The 19737-nt window shown below is 42.4% G+C and overlaps 1 protein-coding gene across 7 annotated transcripts in view; it reads left to right on the top strand.

The window, feature by feature from the left end:
• The window catches only part of MYO1C (myosin IC), a 135010-nt gene that overhangs the window by 76669 nt on the left and 38604 nt on the right, over window positions 1-19737 (top strand). For all 7 annotated transcript variants that reach the window (XM_044283864.1, XM_044283863.1, XM_044283859.1 and 4 more), the window contains 12 exons: window positions 1755-1953; window positions 2738-2818; window positions 3517-3696; window positions 3855-3953; window positions 8575-8688; window positions 11658-11729; window positions 12041-12160; window positions 12863-12945; window positions 14764-14869; window positions 17029-17109; window positions 17225-17316; window positions 19225-19319. In XM_044283864.1, the coding sequence (XP_044139799.1) occupies window positions 1755-1953; window positions 2738-2818; window positions 3517-3696; window positions 3855-3953; window positions 8575-8688; window positions 11658-11729; window positions 12041-12160; window positions 12863-12945; window positions 14764-14869; window positions 17029-17109; window positions 17225-17316; window positions 19225-19319 (1322 nt within the window). The remainder of the gene's footprint in view (window positions 1-1754; window positions 1954-2737; window positions 2819-3516; window positions 3697-3854; window positions 3954-8574; window positions 8689-11657; window positions 11730-12040; window positions 12161-12862; window positions 12946-14763; window positions 14870-17028; window positions 17110-17224; window positions 17317-19224; window positions 19320-19737) is intronic.

Below are 19737 nucleotides of genomic sequence, written 5' to 3'. Positions count from 1 at the left end.
ATTTTATGTAGATTTGGGGGATTATAGGGCACAGTGCAGGGGCTGATGGGCCATCATCTATGTGCGGAGAGGTGGATTCAGACCTCAGTCATCAGATTGTTCAAAGGGAAAATTCCTGAACGGTTAGTCGTTGGTCTTAGTGGGATTTTCCTCCCAAAAATCTGGAAAGTTATTATTTTTTTTCTTTTTCCTTTCGGAGTTGGCCTATTCTTTTCATACCACAACTTCTTCATGTGTTATTTTTGACCAGTGTTTCTCTGCTTTTTCGTTGGTTGCTATGTTACACTGGACATAAAGCACCAAAGAATGTGTGTATTTATATAGAGGGCAGCATTTCTCCCACAGTTCCCAGCAGACAGAATGGGGGGGGGGGGGGGGTGTTATGGGTTATCTCACATTATAAGGATTGCTGAGAAGAGAAATACTGCAATATGCAATTTCTTAACTGGGAATAAAAGATTAAAGGGGTTTTCCAACTTCATATAGGTTTTTAAAGGGTTTCTCCAGGCAACTCAATAGGACCATTATCTCTGTTCTCTGTGTGACTTGTGTAGCTGTATATACAGTGTGAAGCAGAGCGATGCTTTCTGAATCGTGGCATTATTGCACTATATATAACGACTGTAAACCACTATAATATGTACGGCACTTACGGATTACAGGATAATAGCATCCTTACACTGTGTAATAAGTGACTTTCTATGGGAATATTCTAGTACTTTTAAGGAATGTGAAAATAGGAAAATTCCTGATTCCACATCAATAGGCACAAGACCCACATATTCATCTCCTTGTCGGCATTAGGGACTCTTTAGATGCCATTGTGAACGATTATATATGTGATTATTTATTTTTCTTCCTACAGGCTGTCAGCTCCCCTACTGGCCTCCCCTCCAGACTGAGGAGAGGTGGTGGTGGTGGTGGGGCATTGGGCTGATTTAGCTGCTCATTTCTCTGGAACGGTTGCAGCTAGATATGGACCCAGCCTTGTTTGAAAGCTGGCATTCCAGGCTTTCATTCAAGACCAGAATCACAGCATTATCTCCTCCTTCATTGGAAGATATCGCTGTTAGAAATCAGGTTGACAGTGAATGCAGCTGAAAGTGAATGTAAAAGCAGGTTTCATGGCTTTCTAACCGCTTATCAGCTATGTCAACTAACAGATGTGCTTAGGCAGAACTGCCCAGTGCTTTTCTTAAAGCCTGAGCAGATCTCAGGCAAAACTGTTAAGTGGTTGAAGAGGTTGTCAAAAGGTATTTTTTTATTTTTTCCTATTAACATAGTTTCCACCCTCAGCGATCCACAGGCGTTTTAACACTGCTTTGGTCCCCGCTCTCTCCACTACTTGGTTCTGCTTTTGCACAGCGTAAATGCCAGGAGACGCCTGCTCAGCCAATCACTGCCTGTAGCAGTGACACCTCTCTGTTTGTTTGATTTTGGATGAGTAAGAGAGATTGGGTCAAGAAGTGTAGAGCAGCATTGGAATAGGAATAGAGGACTATTGGCGGGGGTGAGAATGGCTTCCTTTATGTTTTTAAACTACTACAACCCCTTGTAATTCAGCAGGCATTTTTTTTATCAGGGACACTAATAGTGAGGGTAGCCCTGCCTGTTAGATTCTCCAGGTTTCTTCTCACTTGTCATTTACCCTTCCAGTACTTGGTAGATAATTTTCAGGATGCTCCAGAAGAAGCAGGTATGACTAGTATGCTCCTGCACATCAAGATACAAAATCATCTTCTGTTTCTTTACAGCTATGCTATAGCCGACAACTCTTACCGCTCCCTGCGAACAGAAAGAAAAGACCAGTGTATTCTTATATCTGGCGAGAGTGGGGCAGGAAAGACGGAGGCTAGCAAGAAGATCCTCCAGTACTATGCTGTGACCTGCCCTGCCAGCGATCAAGTGGAAACTGTGAAAGACCGCCTGCTGCAGTCCAATCCTGTTCTTGAGGTGAGAAGGAGTGTTACCCTGTACCTCACATTTCACATAGACTTTACAACCAGGTGTATGCTGCACCAGTAATTCTGCCTTATTCTCCATTAAATGGATTGATTCATGAAGGCAAACCCTGTCCATATACCCTGATGGCACATAAACTCAGAGGGGCGTTCCCTGCTTGGGATTACCCTCTATGAGCCAGAACGGAGAGTTACGATGTAGGAGCAACTCCTGTTCTGTCAATCTAACTTTTTAATTTTAAAACGTCCTAAAGTCCCCGTTAGTCACAATAACTATGTCATCATTTTTTATTTAGAGAACGCTAGAAGGTATATTTAGGTCTAAAACGCACACACTCGGCCAAGCAAACATGATTTTGCAGTGGGTCATGAGGAATAAGCTGCTGCCAACTCCATGGTTGTTGGCTTAACTCCTATAGGAAAGGGCTTGCTGAAATTCAAAATGAACAATCCATCTTACCCCAGATACCTACATTAGTCAGCCGATATGTCAACTTTTATATAGCGTGTATGGGCACCTTAAGATCTCCCTGCTTGTGAATGTTATCTTCAGCAGGAGAAGCCAAGCAAACTTCCTATTAAGTGGCAAAGAGCAAATATGTTTAAGGCGCTATTGAAAGGCGTATCTCTAAATGTTTTCAAGGTGCCATGGGAACACTACCAGTTATTGTATCAGGCGCAGACTAGCTTTGGCTTCAGTGATTTGTTAGGTAATATTAGAAAGCAATATTACATTAGTAGGTAATACAGTCTGAAATAATTTGTTTTGCTTTCAGGCCTTTGGAAATGCAAAAACCTTACGAAATGACAATTCCAGCCGTTTTGGCAAATACATGGATGTGCAGTTCGATTATAAGGTTAGTATTTAGAATGTGTTTTATTAATTTAGATGAGGCCTTAAAGTGAATCTGTCGCCCGCAACCTCCCTATCCATCTGTTTGCATACAGACGTAGCTGTGGTTCAACTGATTAAAATTCTGTTTCTCCTGTCTTGATCCGATGCTCCGTTCCTGAGTAAGTATACTTTTTCTTAATATGCATTTAAGCCTTTAGTGCAATGAGGGAGTCACTTTTGCTCTTGTTGCACCCAAGGCCCGCTCATTCTGCGGCCAGCCCCTCCCTGGCTGCTTTACCGCTGCTTGGTTCTGTCAATCAATGCAGTCAGGAAGCGACTGACCACGGAAAGGAGAAAAGCTTGGGTGCAACAAGAGCAATGGTGACATCCTCGTTGCACCAAAGGCCTAATTGGCACGTTAAGAAAATGTATCATAACTCTGGAACAGAGCCTTAGATCAACAAAAGAAAAAACTTTTTAATGTGAACTGCTGGTTGTGTGTCTATGAAAACAGCTGCATAGGGAGATAACTGGTGACAGATTCCCTTTAAGATGCCACATATAGCTAGTGGACAGATGGGACCTTCAAATGTTTATGTAGTATGGAAAGGGTGAGATGGATGCATCTGTCTGAAAGTTCTGGTAACAAACTTTGTATGGTTAATAAAATTGTCTACTTCTATTAGTTATAAACTGATAAACTATCGGTTTGGTTTGAAGGGAGCTCCAGTTGGGGGACACATCCTGAACTATCTCCTGGAAAAATCACGTGTGGTGCATCAGAACCATGGAGAAAGAAATTTCCATATATTCTATCAGCTCCTCGAGGGCGGGGAAGAGGATCTTCTGCGTAGGCTGGGCTTAGACAGAAGTGCACAAAACTACCAATACCTTATCAAGGTAGGTTGCAGACACGGACATAAACATGGGGTTAATCAAACTATTGCTCTGCCAAGAGAATGCAAATTGGGCAGATTATTCATATCTTTTTACTTGCTTTTCAAACTTCTGTCCTGTAAAAATCATCAAAACTTCTGGCTTTTTGTTTCCCCCTCCAGGGTCAGTGTGCCAGGGTTAGCTCAATCAATGATAAAAATGAATGGAAGATTGTTCGAAAAGCTTTGTCAGTGATCAACTTCAATGACGATGACGTGGAGGTAAGTGGCAGAATATTATTATGTGTTCTTGCATAGCAAGACCACATACTATTATCTCACATATATATTCTTATTCTTATTATTATAGCCAAATTTGCCACCCTAACTCCTCCCACAGTTTTTACACTACATAGACAAAAATTTACCAAAACGTGCAGATTGTGCCCGATCGGATTGCTATTACTTTGTGGAGCGATCCCACCCCCGGGGCCCCCGTGGCGGGCCCCGGAAGCCCCCTTTTTTCCCATAGACTTTGACAGGGTAAATTTTCAAATCGCTCCCACTCGCCAGGCTTTGACGCTAAAGTCACCAAACTTGGGTCACTTAGTCATGGAGTCAACCCGAAAATTTTGGGCACATTTCGGGGACCCCAAAAAGTGGGCGGGGCCACACAGAACCAATCAAAATTTCCCCATTGACTATAATGAGACTTTCAAATTGCTACTCCTCCCACATTTTTAGGAGTACAAATTCCAAACTTTGCAGACTTGGTCGGCACCCACCCGAGTACCTTGCTTGTGCTTTGTTACCCGATCCCACCCTCCGGGCCCCTGGGAAAGGGCCCCCAAAATCCATGTTTTTCCCATTGACTTTGACAGGGAAAATTTTCAAATCTCTCCCAGTCACACAGATTTGAAACTAAAGTCACCAAACTTGGGTCACTTAGTCATGGGGTCAACGCGCAATTTGTTAGAACATTTCGGAGACCCGAAAAAGTGGGCGGGGCCACACAGAACCAATCAAATTCTCCCCATTGACTACAATGAGACGTTCAAATTGCTACTCCTCCCACAGATTTAGGAGTATCAATACCGAACTTTGCACTCTTGGTCGGCACATACCCGAGGATCTTGCTTGTGCTTTGTTAACCGATCCCACCCTCCGGGCCCCTGGGGCGGGCCCCCGAAAACCTCTTTTTTTCTCCCATAGAGTTTTATTGGAAAAATGCAAATGTTTGTCACTCATACAGCTTCGGAGTGAAACTCACCAAACTTGGGTCACTTAGTCATGGGGTCAACCTGAAAATTCCTGTCACATTTTGGGGACATTAAAAAGTGGGCGGAGCTACAAACAACCAATCAGATTTTCCCCATTGTCTTCAATGAGAAATTTTTAAATTGCTGCCATTTCAACATTGTTAATGGCAGGGTTGTTAAACTTAATATATTCGGTTAATAGGGGGACTAGAATTCAAATGTTTAAAAGTGGGAGGAGTCTACAACGGCCAATCAAATTTCAGCTATATGTTTTAATGGGAAAAATTCAAACTGCCGCTGCTCTTAGACTGTTAATGGCAGGATCCCCAAACTTGGTACAGTTGGACAATTTAGGATTAGGATTAAAATTCTGAAAAGTGGGCGGGGCCAAAAACAACCAATCAGATTTCTTTGATTGATTTCAATGGGAAAATTGAAAAATGCAGAAAATTGAAAAATGCTGCCATTATTGATGTCAGGGGCTTCAAATCTCTGAAATAAGGTGATAGATTAATTTGGATTCAAAAATTTAAAAAGTGGGCGGAGCCAACAACGACAAATCAGATTTTTCCTATTGACTTCAATGATAAACCTTTAAATTGTTGTCATTCTCACAATATTAAAGCCAGAATACCCAAACTTGGCACCGTAGGTCATTGGGTGACTGGGGTCAAAAAAATTTAAAAAGTGGGTGGGGTCTACAACGGCCAATCAAATTTCATCCATTTGTTTAAATGGGAAAAATTCAAACTGCCGCTGCTCTTAGACTGTTAATGGCAGGGTTCCCGAAACTTGGCACAGTTGGTCACTGGAGGACTGTGCCAATGTATATCTCATTTTGGGGACGCTAAAAAGTGGGCGGAGCCACAAACAACCAATCAGATTTTCCCTATTGACTTCAATAAGAAACCTTTAAACAGCTGTCATTCTCACAGCACCCAAACTCGGCAGGGTGGGTCAGTGTGAGACAAAGGTCAAAATTTATAAAAGTGGGCGGAGTCTACACTCCACCCAGTTACTCCGCCCACTCCAGTTGTAAGCTACTGGTGGAGGCAAGAACACATCACACAATTTCCCCAGAAATTGTACCTTTTCTAGTTCTTATTATTATGTGTTCTTGCATAGCAAGACCACATAATGTTATCTCACAAGTATATTATTATTATTCTTCTTATTCTTATTATAGCCAAATTTGCCACCCTAACTCCTCCCACAGTTTTTACACTACATAGACAAAAATTTACCAAAACATGCAGATTGTACCCGATCGGATTGCTATTACTTTGTGGAGCGATCCCACCCCCGGGGCCCCCGTGGCGGGCCCCGGAAGCCCCCTTTTTTCCCATAGACTTTGACAGGGTAAATTTTCAAATCGCTCCCACTCGCCAGGCTTTGACGCTAAAGTCACCAAACTTGGGTCACTTAGTCATGGAGTCAACCCGAAAATTTTGGGCACATTTCGGGGACCCCAAAAAGTGGGCGGGGCCATACAGAACCAATCAAAATCTCCCCATTGACTTTAATGAGAACTTCAAATTGCTACTCCTCCCACATTTTTAGGAGTACAAATTCCAGACTTTGCAGACTTGGTCGGCACCCACCCGAGTACCTTGCTTTTGCTTTGTTACCCGATCCCACCCTCCGGGCCCCTGGGACAGGGCCCCCAAAATCCACGTTTTTCCCATTGACTTTGACAGGGACAATTTTCAAATCGCTCCCAGTCGCACAGATTTTAAACTAAAGTCACCAAACTTGGGTCACTTAGTCATGGGGTCAACCTGAAAATTTCTGTCACATTTTGGGGGACATTAAAAAGTGGGCGGAGCTACAAACCACCAATCAGATTTTCCCTATTGACTTCAATGAGAAACTTTTAAATTGCTGTCATTCTCACAGTATTTAAGCCAGAATACCCAAACTAGGCACCGTAGGTCATTGGGTGACTGGGGTCAAAAAAAATTAAAAAGTGGGCGGGGTCTACAACGGCCAATCAAATTTCAGCCATTTGTTTAAATGGGAAAAATTCAAACTGCCGCTGCTCTTAGACTTTTAATGGCAGGGTTCCCGAAACTTGGCACAGTTGGTCACTGGAGGACTGTGCCAATGTATATCTCATTTTGGGGATGCTAAAAAGTGGGCGGAGCCACAAACAACCAATCAGATTTTCCCTATTGACTTCAATAAGAAACCTTTAAACAGCTGTCATTCTCACAGCACCCAAACTCGGCAGGGTGGGTCAGTGTGAGACAAAGGTCAAAATTTATAAAAGTGGGCGGAGTCTACACTCCACCCAGTTACTCCGCCCACTCCAGTTGTAAGCTACTGGTGGAGGCAAGAACACATCACACAATTTCCCCAGAAATTGTACCTTTTCTAGTTCTTCTTATTCTTATTATAGCCAAATTTGCCACCCTAACTCCTCCCACAGTTTTTACACTACATAGACAAAAATTTACCAAAACGTGCAGATTGTTCCCGATCGGATTGCTATTACTTTGTGGAGCGATCCCACCCCCGTGGCGGGCCCCGGAAGCCCCCTTTTTTCCCATAGACTTTGACACGGTAAATTTTCAAATCGCTCCCACTCGCCAGGCTTTGACGCTAAAGTCACCAAACTTGGGTCACTTAGTCATGGAGTCAACCCGAAAATTTTGGGCACATTTCGGGGACCCCAAAAAGTGGGCGGGGCCACACAGAACCAATCAAAATCTCCCCATTGACTTTAATGAGACCTTCAAATTGCTACTTCTCCCACATTTTTAGGAGTACAAATTCCAAACTTTGCAGACTTGGTCGGCACCCACCCAAGTACCTTGCTTTTGCTTTGTTACCCGATCCCACCCTCCGGGCCCCTGGGACAGGGCCCCCAAAATCCACGTTTTTCCCATTGACTTTGACAGGGACAATTTTCAAATCTCTCCCAGTCGCACAGATTTTAAACTAAAGTCACCAAACTTGGGTCACTTAGTCATGGGGTCAACCTGAAAATTTCTGTCACATTTTGGGGGACATTAAAAAGTGGGCGGAGCTACAAACCACCAATCAGATTTTCCCTATTGACTTCAATGAGAAACTTTTAAATTGCTGTCATTCTCACAGTATTTAAGCCAGAATACCCAAACTAGGCACCGTAGGTCATTGGGTGACTGGGGTCAAAAAAAATTAAAAAGTGGGCGGGGTCTACAACGGCCAATCAAATTTCAGCCATTTGTTTAAATGGGAAAAATTCAAACTGCCGCTGCTCTTAGACTGTTAATGGCAGGGTTCCCGAAACTTGGCACAGTTGGTCACTGGAGGACTGTGCCAATGTATATCTCATTTTGGGGATGCTAAAAAGTGGGCGGAGCCACAAACAACCAATCAGATTTTCCCTATTGACTTCAATAAGAAACCTTTAAACAGCTGTCATTCTCACAGCACCCAAACTCGGCAGGGTGGGTCAGTGTGAGACAAAGGTCAAAATTTATAAAAGTGGGCGGAGTCTACACTCCACCCAGTTACTCCGCCCACTCCAGTTGTAAGCTACTGGTGGAGGCAAGAACACATCACACAATTTCCCCAGAAATTGTACCTTTTCTAGTTATATTTGAAATCTTTTTCTAAAAATGCATGCATGTGCTGTGAGTTTTTATTTTTAATTTCAGGAATTGTTGAGCATTGTAGCCAGCGTCTTGCACTTGGGAAATGTGCAGTTTGCCTCAGATGAACAAGGAAATGTCCAGGTTACAACTGAAAACCAGATTAAATATCTTGCCAGGGTAAGGATCTTTACCAGGCCATGTTTGGCTTCAGTTGGCATGCTGTCAGGAAAAATTACATTATTAGAGCCAAGTATTTATTATAAACATATTTTTGGTATATATTTTTTTCATTGCTGTGAAAACAACGAATTGTGAAATTCTCCTTTTCACATTGCCCTCTGAAGCACACAGAATAAGCTGACATTTTCTGCAGCTTACTTATGTCGACTAAGGCAGGGTTAGCAGAGGGCAGGGAATTTAATGACCGGCGACAAATTTAGAGTGGTTTAACACAGCGTTTTAAGGCCATTGTTGGCGCTGTTTTTTTTAATGGGTTTTGCTTGAGTGTTGTAGTAGGATTTTTGTTATCGGTGGTGGTTTTTGCAAAAGCTTGCATGCTGTGTGTGCCAAATTTAAAGAGAACTGAAATGTTTTAATTTTTTATTTTAATAAGGAAGTGCAAACTGCAGACAGCATGTTAGAGCCGGTGGAAATAGGCAGATTAATATATATTTTAGAAGAGTTAGCAAAACTTGTGTTTTAGGCTACCTTCACACTTGCGTTTTTGTCTGATCAGTTTCCGTTACTACATACAATACAACCATCTGCACCCATTATGAACAGATCCGGTTGTATTATCCTAACATAGCCAAGACTGATCCGTTATGAACTCCATTGAAAGTCAATGGAGGATGGATCTGTTTTCTATTGTCTGAGAAAACGGATCCGTCCCATTGACTTGCATTGTGGGTCATGCCAGATCCGTTTTGCTCTGCATCCTATAACGGAAAGAAAACTGTATGGACGGTATGGAAATGCAACCAAACGGAACAGAATGTATTTTGGAGCATTCCGTTCTGTTCAGTTACGTTTTGTCCCTATTGACAATGAATGGGGACAAAACGGAAGCGTTTTTCTCCAATTTTGAGATCCTCTGCCAGGTGTCAATACCGGAAAATGTAAACGCAAGTGTGAAAGAAGCCTTATTCATTTAAATCCCTGCTCTTTCTGAGCCCAGCAGCCTAGTGGATGGTCCTATCAGTGATAAGATGCCTTTATTGTCACTGTACAATACAATGTACAATGCAATGAAATGATGTTTGGAGCAATCCTAGATGCCATGGACAGGGGAACAAGAACTGACATTTAAACTAAAGCATTACACTGGAAAAAAACAAAACATTGCACTAGAAGGCATTACTATTCACAGTTCACAGGATATATATATAGCAAGAGCAAAGTAGGAAGTGCTTGTGAGTATATATACACTGATTCAGACACCACTGCAGACAAGAGGTCATCATGGGGTCATGAATGCAGCATTGATTGACCTCTATCTGTGTATACACCCTATTACAGAGATGGCATTCAATCACTTATAGGACTGTCCACTAGGGTGCTGGCTCAGAACACAGATTTTAAAGGGGTTTTCCTATCTTAACATTTGTTGTATATTGCTAGGTCCCTTGAAGTGAAGGAGAGCACATCGTGCATGCTTGGCATGCTCTCTGATCACTGCAATGGGACTCTCGAAAATAGCCAAGCGTGTGTGCTTGGATATCTTTGGAAATCCTGTAACAGTGAATGGGGAGCAAGTCGTGGAAACGTGGCCACCTCCCCATTCACCGTATTGTGACTGTGGCAAATAGCACTTGGCTGTTTTTAAAAATCTTATAGCGGTGAGTGGAGACTGGCTGCACTTGCGCCTCTGCTCGGCTGCTTTCTGTCATATTTGCCGGTGACCAGATCAGGGTGCTGGAGTTCACAATGCAGATGTGAACCCAGCCTAAGGCAAGCTCTATGTGCCTCTCTTATCACTCCTTGACCTACATGAATATTATCTAACTGAATTTGCTGCCAACAGTAGCCATGCAGCTTTAAAGGGACGCTTCCATCAAACTTTCTTAGCACACATTAGTAACTTATATGTGAATATTTGGTGTAATAATTTTTTTTTTATTTTTATTTTTTATCCAAGTATTCTACTTCCTGTCCTTTCTCTTCAGACACCATATAGTACAAGACAATCTCTTTATAACAAAGCTAGCACCAGCCCTGTACCTCACATGGATCCAGAGATCTCCCCATTCATTGCTCTGCTGGATTTATATCAATCTGACAGCTCAAGGGGAGTGTCTTTTCTGCTGCAGCTCGGGGGGCGTGTCCATGCTCGCCCTATCACAGCTCAGGAGGCAGTTGAAGGATGAAACTGAGCATGTGCGGCCATCTCAATGGGCAGGACAAAGAAATAAAAATAAACAGGTGGCGCTGTACAGTTACATTTTATTGACTAGCACAATGGCTATACAAATTATTTAATTACATGCGATTACAAAAGTATTCAGATCCAGACGCTGGTTTGAAAACTGTAGAATATTTTTCATGGGACAACCCCTTTAATTAGAATATCACATTAATCAATGCAATACTCTTCTATGGACATCTTTATCTGGGTCTATCAAGAGAACAATTGCACTGTCACTGCTATCCTGATTCCTCACCAGTTTTTATGAGGATGACTTGTCAGAGAACAATGGATCACCTATGTTCATAGGAGGTGTTTATCATGCGTGTCACAGGAGCAGTGTTCAGTAAAATACTGCTGTCACACTGAGTGTATTTCCCGCACTGATTACGCTCATGTGAAATTGCCCTTACAGAGTAACAAACTATAAAATAAGTCAAATAACAGGAGTGATGACTTTACTTGTAAGAATCCTTCCCATTGAGGGGACAGAATATTGTAAAAATGTAAAAGAATCCTTCCTCACCTCACTGATCCTCTGCCGCTGCCATTCTGTCCTTACCAGGTCTCCGCTTCCTGGTCTGAGCTCGACGCAAAGGAAAGGGCAGGAGATGCCTGCTCTGCCAGTCACACCTTTTGAAATAATAGGATATTATGGCTGTAAAGCCAGAGGAGATGAATTTGTGAAGAGATATTCTAGTGAACATAATGCAACCTAACAAACGCTTGTCTTGTTTTGCAGCTTCTGTCTGTAGATAGTACCGTACTACGGGAATCTCTTATTCACAAAAAGATCATTGCAAAAGGAGAAGAGGTAAAATCTGCAGTCTGGTAACTATTGGACTACTATGTCTAGAATGTGTAGTGTAACTTGTATTGGACAAGCTGTGTAGCATCCAATATCTTGGTTAGCTGACCTATTAATTGCTGTTAGGTAATACCCCAAGAGAACTGAAGTGGAATCCCTGCAGGCGTACATGCCCATTTCTCAAGTGGTTGGGAAGCACATTGATGGTTGCATTAAACCACTGCTGTAACCACTTTCAGAATCTGTTTTACCAAATGTGATTTTTGTTTGATTTGGCTTTCTTTTTTTTCTTTCTTTTTTTTCTCTCTCCCTTCTAGCTGAATAGTCCTTTGAATCTGGAGCAAGCTGCTTATGCCAGAGATGCCTTGGCTAAAGCAATTTATGGACGCACCTTTTCATGGCTTGTCGGCAAGATTAACAAATCGCTAGCCTATAAGGTATAGTTAATAAAAAGTTGTTTCTCTGTGCACAGTTACACAAATAAGGCCTCATGCACACGACCTTTGTTTTGGTCTGCATCCGAGCCGCAGTTTTTGCGGCTTGGATGCGGACTCATTTACTTCAATGGGGCCGCTAAAGATGCGTGCAGCACTCCGTGTGCTGTCCGCATCCGTTGCTCAGTTCCGTGGTCCGCCCAAAAATATATAACCTGTCCTATTGTCCGTTTTGCGGACAGGAATAGGCAGTTATATCAATGGCTGTCCGTGCTGTTCCACAAATTGCTGAACGCACACGGACGCCATCCGTGTTTTGTGGATCCGCAGTTTGCGTACCGCAAAACACACAACGATCGTGTGCCTGAGGCCTAAAATGAAGCCTCTTCTGAAGACCTGACCATATTTTAAGTGACCTATTTCTAGTTCCACCATATAGTACCTGGTAGACATACAGGCCACATTCCCTAGAAGACCACTTTTTAATACAGTTTTGGGCAGTTGTTCCAAAGGGTTTCCATTGTAATGATATTTCAATTTACTGTAGGACTTGTGATTTTAAAACGAAGTGAGTCTGGAGATTGTCCTTGAGTTCTGTGTGCACAATGTGACCCTATAGATCATTGGGGTCACTAGTGAAAAGTAAACAGGATAAGGAGGATTACTGTGACGTTAGAGCTGTAACCCACTGTGTGCCTTTTTCAGGGTTCAGACATGTACAGTCTGGGGAATGCATCAGTCTTAGGACTTCTGGACATATATGGTTTTGAAGTCTTTCAACATAACAGGTAATATTTCTCGTATGTACATTTTTTGGCATTGGAAATATTTTTTATCCACAGGGCACACTTATAGGATTAGAGTTAAAAGGGGTTATCCAAGATTAAACTTAAACAGAAATCTTCAGAGTGGCTGGACCCACGGTGGGGTTCATACTTACAGGATCCCTGCCACTGGAATCCGGCCACATTGCTTCACGGCCACCTTGGCAGGTTATGGAATCTGGGAATCAACATCCTGTTGATGGGCATCATATGACCGCTGCAGGTCCTGGGTCTCTGGGAATCCACATTCTATTAATGGGCATCACATGACTTCGGCAGTCAATCACTGGACGCAGCAGTTATTTTGATCAGTTATCGAGGGCCAAAACCAGGTGCGGGTCCAAAACACAGAATAGGTGTAAATGTTTAAAGTACACCTGATCTCTGAGTAGGCTTCACTCATTCAGACGTGCATGCTGTCCGCAAAAATGCGGATCAGTTTTTTTGTTTGTTTTTTTGCGGATTAGATGCCGTCCCATTCATTTCTATAGGGCCCTTTTCTTCCATTGCGCGGCTCAGCAAAAAAATGAAACGTCCTATACTTGTCAGTGAAAATCAAGACATGGCCCTATTGAAGTCTATGGATCAGCAAAAAAACGGATCCGCATTTTTTTGGACAGCATACGACCGTCTGAATGAGCCCTAACTGGTAGAAATAACTGACCATATAACTGAAACGTGAACTTTGCCTTTTTTCCAAGATATTCAATTTACAAGCAAACTGAACATATGCAATAGCATGAGGAAGAAGGAGACTATAGGCAGCTATGAGACAGCTGGGGAAAGGAAGAGGCATACTCAATGCAATATGGAGTTTGTAGTAAATGACCTCTGTTGCCATCATGTGTGCCCCCTAGATCCCTTTCATAGTCTTTCCTATTGGGCAAAGCAGAACAGTGGAAGAAGTCGTGCACGTATGCAAAAAGGTAGCATTTCGGCGTATTAGGTTGTCAGTGGACGACTCCTTTATTGACAACTGAGGAAATTTTTATTTTTATTTTTTTAACGTTTCTTCCCTGCACTAGAAAAAATGGCAGGGTGAAACTGGTTTTCTTGACTTTATCCACAATGTTATTTAAGGTTTAGTGTATTTTCTTATGTATGTTTGTAGCAATTTGTAGTTTTCATTAAAAGAAATAAACATCGGTCTGGAGTTAAAGAACACTTGGGGTACTTTCACACTTGCGTTTTTCTTTTCCGGCATAGAGTTCCGTCACAGGGGCTCTATACCGGAAAATAACTGATCAGGCATATCCCCATGCATTCTGAATGGAGAGTAATCACTTCAGGATGTCTTCAGTTCAGTCTTTTTGACTGATCAGGCAAAAGATAAAACCTTAGCATGCTACGGTTTTATCTCCGGCAAAAAAAACTGAAGACTTGCCTGAATGCCGGATCCGGCATTTTTCCCCATAGTAATGTATTAGTGCCAGAATGCCGGATCCGTCCTTCTGGCCTGCGCATGTGCAGACCGGTAGAAATGTGAAAACAATACAAGACTGATCCGTCTGTCTGCATGACAAGCAGAGAGATGGATCCGTTCTTGCAATGCATTTGTGAGACTGATCCGGATCCGTCTCACAAATGCTTCCAGTCACATCCGAATCGGCCGATCCGGCGGACAGTTCCGACGACAGGACTGCCCGCCGGATCTCACTGCCGCAAGTGTGAAAGTAGCCTTAACTGAGTCTTAAATGTTTAGGAATTTGCTCATTGGTAATAAATAAATAAAATGTCGGAGTGATGCATCTCATTTATGTTTGTGGTACTTTTTCTTTGTAGCTTTGAACAGTTTTGCATAAATTACTGCAATGAGAAGCTTCAGCAGTTGTTTATTGAGCTGACACTAAAGTCTGAACAGGAAGAGTATGAATCTGAGGGGATTGCGGTAAGTAACACCCTCTCACTTTTATATACAACTGATATTTCAGTTCTCCTCTCTGACCAAACACCTGTTAGGCTCCATTCATGTCCGCAATTGTAGTCCACATCTGTTCCGCAATTGTGTGGAACGGGTGCAGACCCATTCATTCTCTACGGGGGCGGAACGGATGCGGACAGCACACAGTGTGCTGTACCCATCTGCATTTCCGGAGAGCGCCGCCGATTTTCCGGTCCGTGGCTCTGGAAGAAAATAGAACATGTCCTATTCTCGTCTGCAATTGCGGACAAGAATAGGCATTTCTATAGGGGTGCCGGCCCGGTGTATTGCGGATCCGCAATACACTACGGACGTGTGAATGGACCCTTACTCTGTATACCCATAAAATGTATTGCAAGCAATTGCTGCATGCGTAGAGCAGAGTGTTGTCTTCTGCCATAACTGAAATCCTATATGTTCTCTTTTAATGTGGTTATCCAGTTTGACTATCCTCAGGATAGGCCATCACTAGCTGATCAGCAGAGGTCTGACATCCCACACCCCCACAATCAACGGTTCAGGTGTTGGTCTGGCCCTGGAACTACATAAAACCATTAACTGTGTAATGGAGGGAACTTGCTACTACACCGCTGCTCCCATTGAAGTCAAAGGGAGCAGTGCAGAAGTGATTTATCCAGTACACAATTGACTGAGCTGTGTTCCAGTGCTATACCTCAGCAGCTGATCAGTGCATGGTGTTGGAGCTCACCGATCAGCTGATAATGGCCTGGATATAGCATGTGGATGTGCGATCCTTGCTATTTCATTATGGACAAGGATAGGACTTGTGCATGAGCCCTTAGAGATGGAATCTGCATAGACAAAAACTGGTGTAGAATTGAAGAGATATAATGGCCACATATAGTGTTGTTGCAGCTCATTCTGAAAAGTCGCAGGCACAGAACAAGGTACGCTTTAAAAGGAAACTGTGTCCCTGATTTTGGACCATTATCTACAGTAATACTGCAGATATGGAGACCAGATGACTATTTTTATTTTCCTACTGCCCTCCGTTCTTCCGCTCAGCGCTCAGATATCCGTTGAAATACATTGTCAGGACTGCTGAGCATGTGCACAGGGGTCCTCTCCATTATGTAAGCACAGCAATCCAGGCTGTTTTTCAACGGATTTGAGGGCTGACTGGGGGGATGGAGGGTAGTAGGCAAAAAAAAATTGTGGACTCCCTATCTGCAGTACTGCTTATGCATTACTGTGGATAATAGTCCAAAATCAGGGTGACAGATTCCCTTTAAACCTACTTCACTGCCTGGCTTGTGGCGGTATCATTGATTAGTATTACAGGTGCAAACCTAGCACCCGTTTTTCTCATGTCCCCACAAAACTTAGCAACGTGTACCTTTTTCTTTGCAAAGGCCACGGTCATAGGGCTGATGCACACGGTCATATATATTTTTCGGTCCGCAAAAAATACGGATGACGCCCGTGTGCATTCCGTATTTTGCGGAATAGAACAGCTGGCCCCTAACAGAACAGTCCTATCCTTGTCCATAATGCAGACAATAATAGGACATGTTTTATTTTTTTTGCGAAACGGAATGCAAAATAAATTTGTGTGCATGAGCCCATACGCTGAGTGTTTAGTCATTATTTGTAAGCCAAATCTAGGAGTGAATCCTGGAACATGCAGAGATTTTTGATGCTGTGAGGTGCTGCCTGACCGTCGGTTACCCATGTAAGCACAGTACACTTTCCCGGACTGTGGTGCATTGCATGGATCCAAGTAACCAGCTGTTTCCATGATCACATTCTTACTAGCTTGGATAAGTGGTAGTTAGGATGTGTATAGTACATTGATGTATATGGATATTTGTATGAACTGCATTGAAGATGTATATTCTGACATCTTTAACGTGCAGGAAAGGGGCACTGTATGACAGTTTGGGTAGTTTTTCTAGACTATAGCAACAAGGACAATGTACTAACTCCTATCTGTACTTCATTCCCTGCAACTGTAGCTTTATTATATGGAATTGCTTGCAAATGAAATTCAGATAATGATGTGCCAGCATATTGTAACTAGTAATACCGTATCTATGGACGTAGTTTATGGCAGCAGGGTTTTCTCACCCTTACTGGTTATGAATAGTTTCCCATTTACATTACAGTGGGAGCCTGTGCAGTATTTCAATAACAAAATAATCTGTGATCTGGTTGAAGAGAAGTTCAAAGGCATCATTTCCATCTTGGTAAGTGTGTTTATTTTCTAGCTCACTGCTTAGCAAACAGGATGCTCGCATGGGTTTGTGCCTTGTTTAGGGACTGTATTGATGACTTGTTGTATTATCTCTGTTCCTTCTGTAGGATGAAGAATGTCTGCGTCCCGGAGAAGCCACAGATACGACATTCCTAGAGAAGCTGGAAGAGACTGTGAAAAACCACCCACACTTTGTTACGTGAGTATAGACAGTAAATCTATGAATGATTGCAGCTCTAGATTATTAATGATTGACATACACTATGTAATCCCTACACACATCCCCATTTATGTTGGCGTGCCTATAAAATCCAAGAAATATTTTTCTGGATGTATCTGTTGAAATAAGAATGCATTAGGTTGATCAGGAAATATATACGTGGACAGTGATGGGCAATTTGAAACAAACTTTAAAACCAATAACAGAGACAAAGCAAGCATGGTGAGCTGTGACATCTTGGGACATATCCTTTGAAACACCTTACCGATATTCGGCCGCTCGATTTCTGAAGGTTCATGGCTGTGCCACTACTGTGGTTCCTGGTCCCTTCCAGCACAGGTAAAAAAGCAGACATCCAATCCCTGGTCATTTCCTACATGTCGAGAGACCAGGGAGTAGAGACCAGCAGAGAATCTGTAAGGAGAGATCCCTTATTTTAATATTTTACACCATGCTGTCTTTGGCTGTTTAGTTAAATCTTCTGAAGCCTGTTCTCGCAGACAAACAGCCTGCCAGTGTTCATTTCTGGCACAACCAACCGGGTGCTATCTTTCCCCTCCAGGTCCCATTGACTATAATGTGACCCGGCAGGGGTCCGCCCTGTTTCTGGCATTGTCAGGATTTGGCCGTACAAAAAACACTGCTTGCAGAAGTTTTTGTCCTTCTGAATCCTGGCACTAATGCCGGAAACAGGCCGGGTCCCTGCCGAGTTCTGTTATAGTCAATGGGGATCCGGCGGTAATCCAGCCCTTTCCAGCTGTGATGGATACGATGAACTACGGCAGGTTGTTCTTCTGCCGGAAGATTTTAACACTAGTGTGCAACTAGCCTTAGTCATGAGAACCCACAATTCTACATGTTTTTTTTTTTACTGCACAATTGTAAAATGTTTGCCATGATTATTTTATTAAGCTTAGAATTGGTGTATTGTGTGTCATTATCATATGTAGGTTTTTTGTATGTCTGATGGGCACTTACAAGGGGTACTCAAATAATGCTTGTTCATTCCATATTTTTCTCACTAATTTAATTTTATCCGTTCCACATGACTTTCAAGATCTCCTCTTCTAGTCATTGAATGGGGCTTCACTGTTTACTTCCTGAGTTATATAACATTTTAGTTGAATCGGAATACCCCCTTAAACCACTCGGCATACTTACAGGGTGGGTATGCCCGCACATTGCAATGTGTAAACTCCGGCTTCCTGTTAGAGACGATACCATCTGTAAACGTTTGCTTCACAAGACCCAAATTTCCAACTGTTTCCATCCTCATTTATCAGCTCTAAGCTGCTTCATTATTACCTAGGGCATAACATTCCTAATTCTCTTCTTTTCCCTGCTCTTCATGATGCAGGACTTTGGATAGAAAGGTGTTCTAAGAGCGCAGCTCTTGTTGCTCACATGAGTCTTGTGATGTACCGGACCTCTCAGATTGTAATATAGGAAGATTGGGCTTCCTTCTACATTTGAGACAAAGTGCCACCATCCCTGCCTTTTCTCTTCTGAAAGTCCATTACATTATTCAGGTTTTAACGTTGGCTAATGCATTTGTTTTTGTAAATTGTGAATGTGAACCTTTTACATTGAACAAAACGGTCTGTTCACATTTTGCCTTTTCACTAAGCTTGGCGTATGCTTCAGGAAAGTCACTGCTGAATGCATCCTCTGGCCCCTGTGCACCCAGTGTCTGGCAACGTTTCTTGTTGTAACCTTTAATTTACTGTATAGGAAAGTTGTTGTTGTTTTGTTCTCTGTGCTTTCCCGTACAGAGTACTTACGCCAACATATACCTCCAATGGTAAAAAAAAAAAAAAAATGTACACAGATTGGATTCTGGAGACTGAATTGTTTGGTCTTTATCGATCACTTGCTTTCTCTATCTAGACACAAACTTGGAGACCAGAAAACTAGAAAATGTCTTGGAAGAGATGAGTTCCGCCTGCTCCACTATGCAGGAGAAGTGAATTACAGTGTAGTAGGTAACTTGCATTCATTCCTTTTTATTGGATTAATTCAAACCTCCAACCTGATAAATGAGGCCAACACTGTGCAAATGGTGATGTGACTGCTGCCCTAACATGTGAATGTACCCTGTTTCCCATATTTGGTCTTAATGTCCTGTTAATGAAATAACATTTCCACACAGCTCATCTTTTGTGTTGTGATGGGTTTAACCACTTAAGGACCACAGGTTTATAACCCCCTAGTGACCAGGCCCTTTTTTACAAATCGGCACTCCACAACTTTATGCAACTTACCAGCCAAATGAATTTTACCTCCTTTTCTTCTCACTAATAGAGCTTTCATTTGGTGGTATTTCATTGCTGCTGACATTTTTACTTTTTTTGTTATTAATCGAAATTTAACTAAATTTTTGCCAAAAAATGAAATTTTTCA

Source organism: Bufo gargarizans, chromosome 3 (assembly GCF_014858855.1).
Source record: "Bufo gargarizans isolate SCDJY-AF-19 chromosome 3, ASM1485885v1, whole genome shotgun sequence".
In the NCBI taxonomy this organism is placed as follows: Eukaryota; Metazoa; Chordata; class Amphibia; order Anura; family Bufonidae; genus Bufo; species Bufo gargarizans.
The sequence above is the reverse complement of the archived record's forward strand: the minus strand, read 5'-3'. Positions and strand labels throughout refer to the sequence as shown.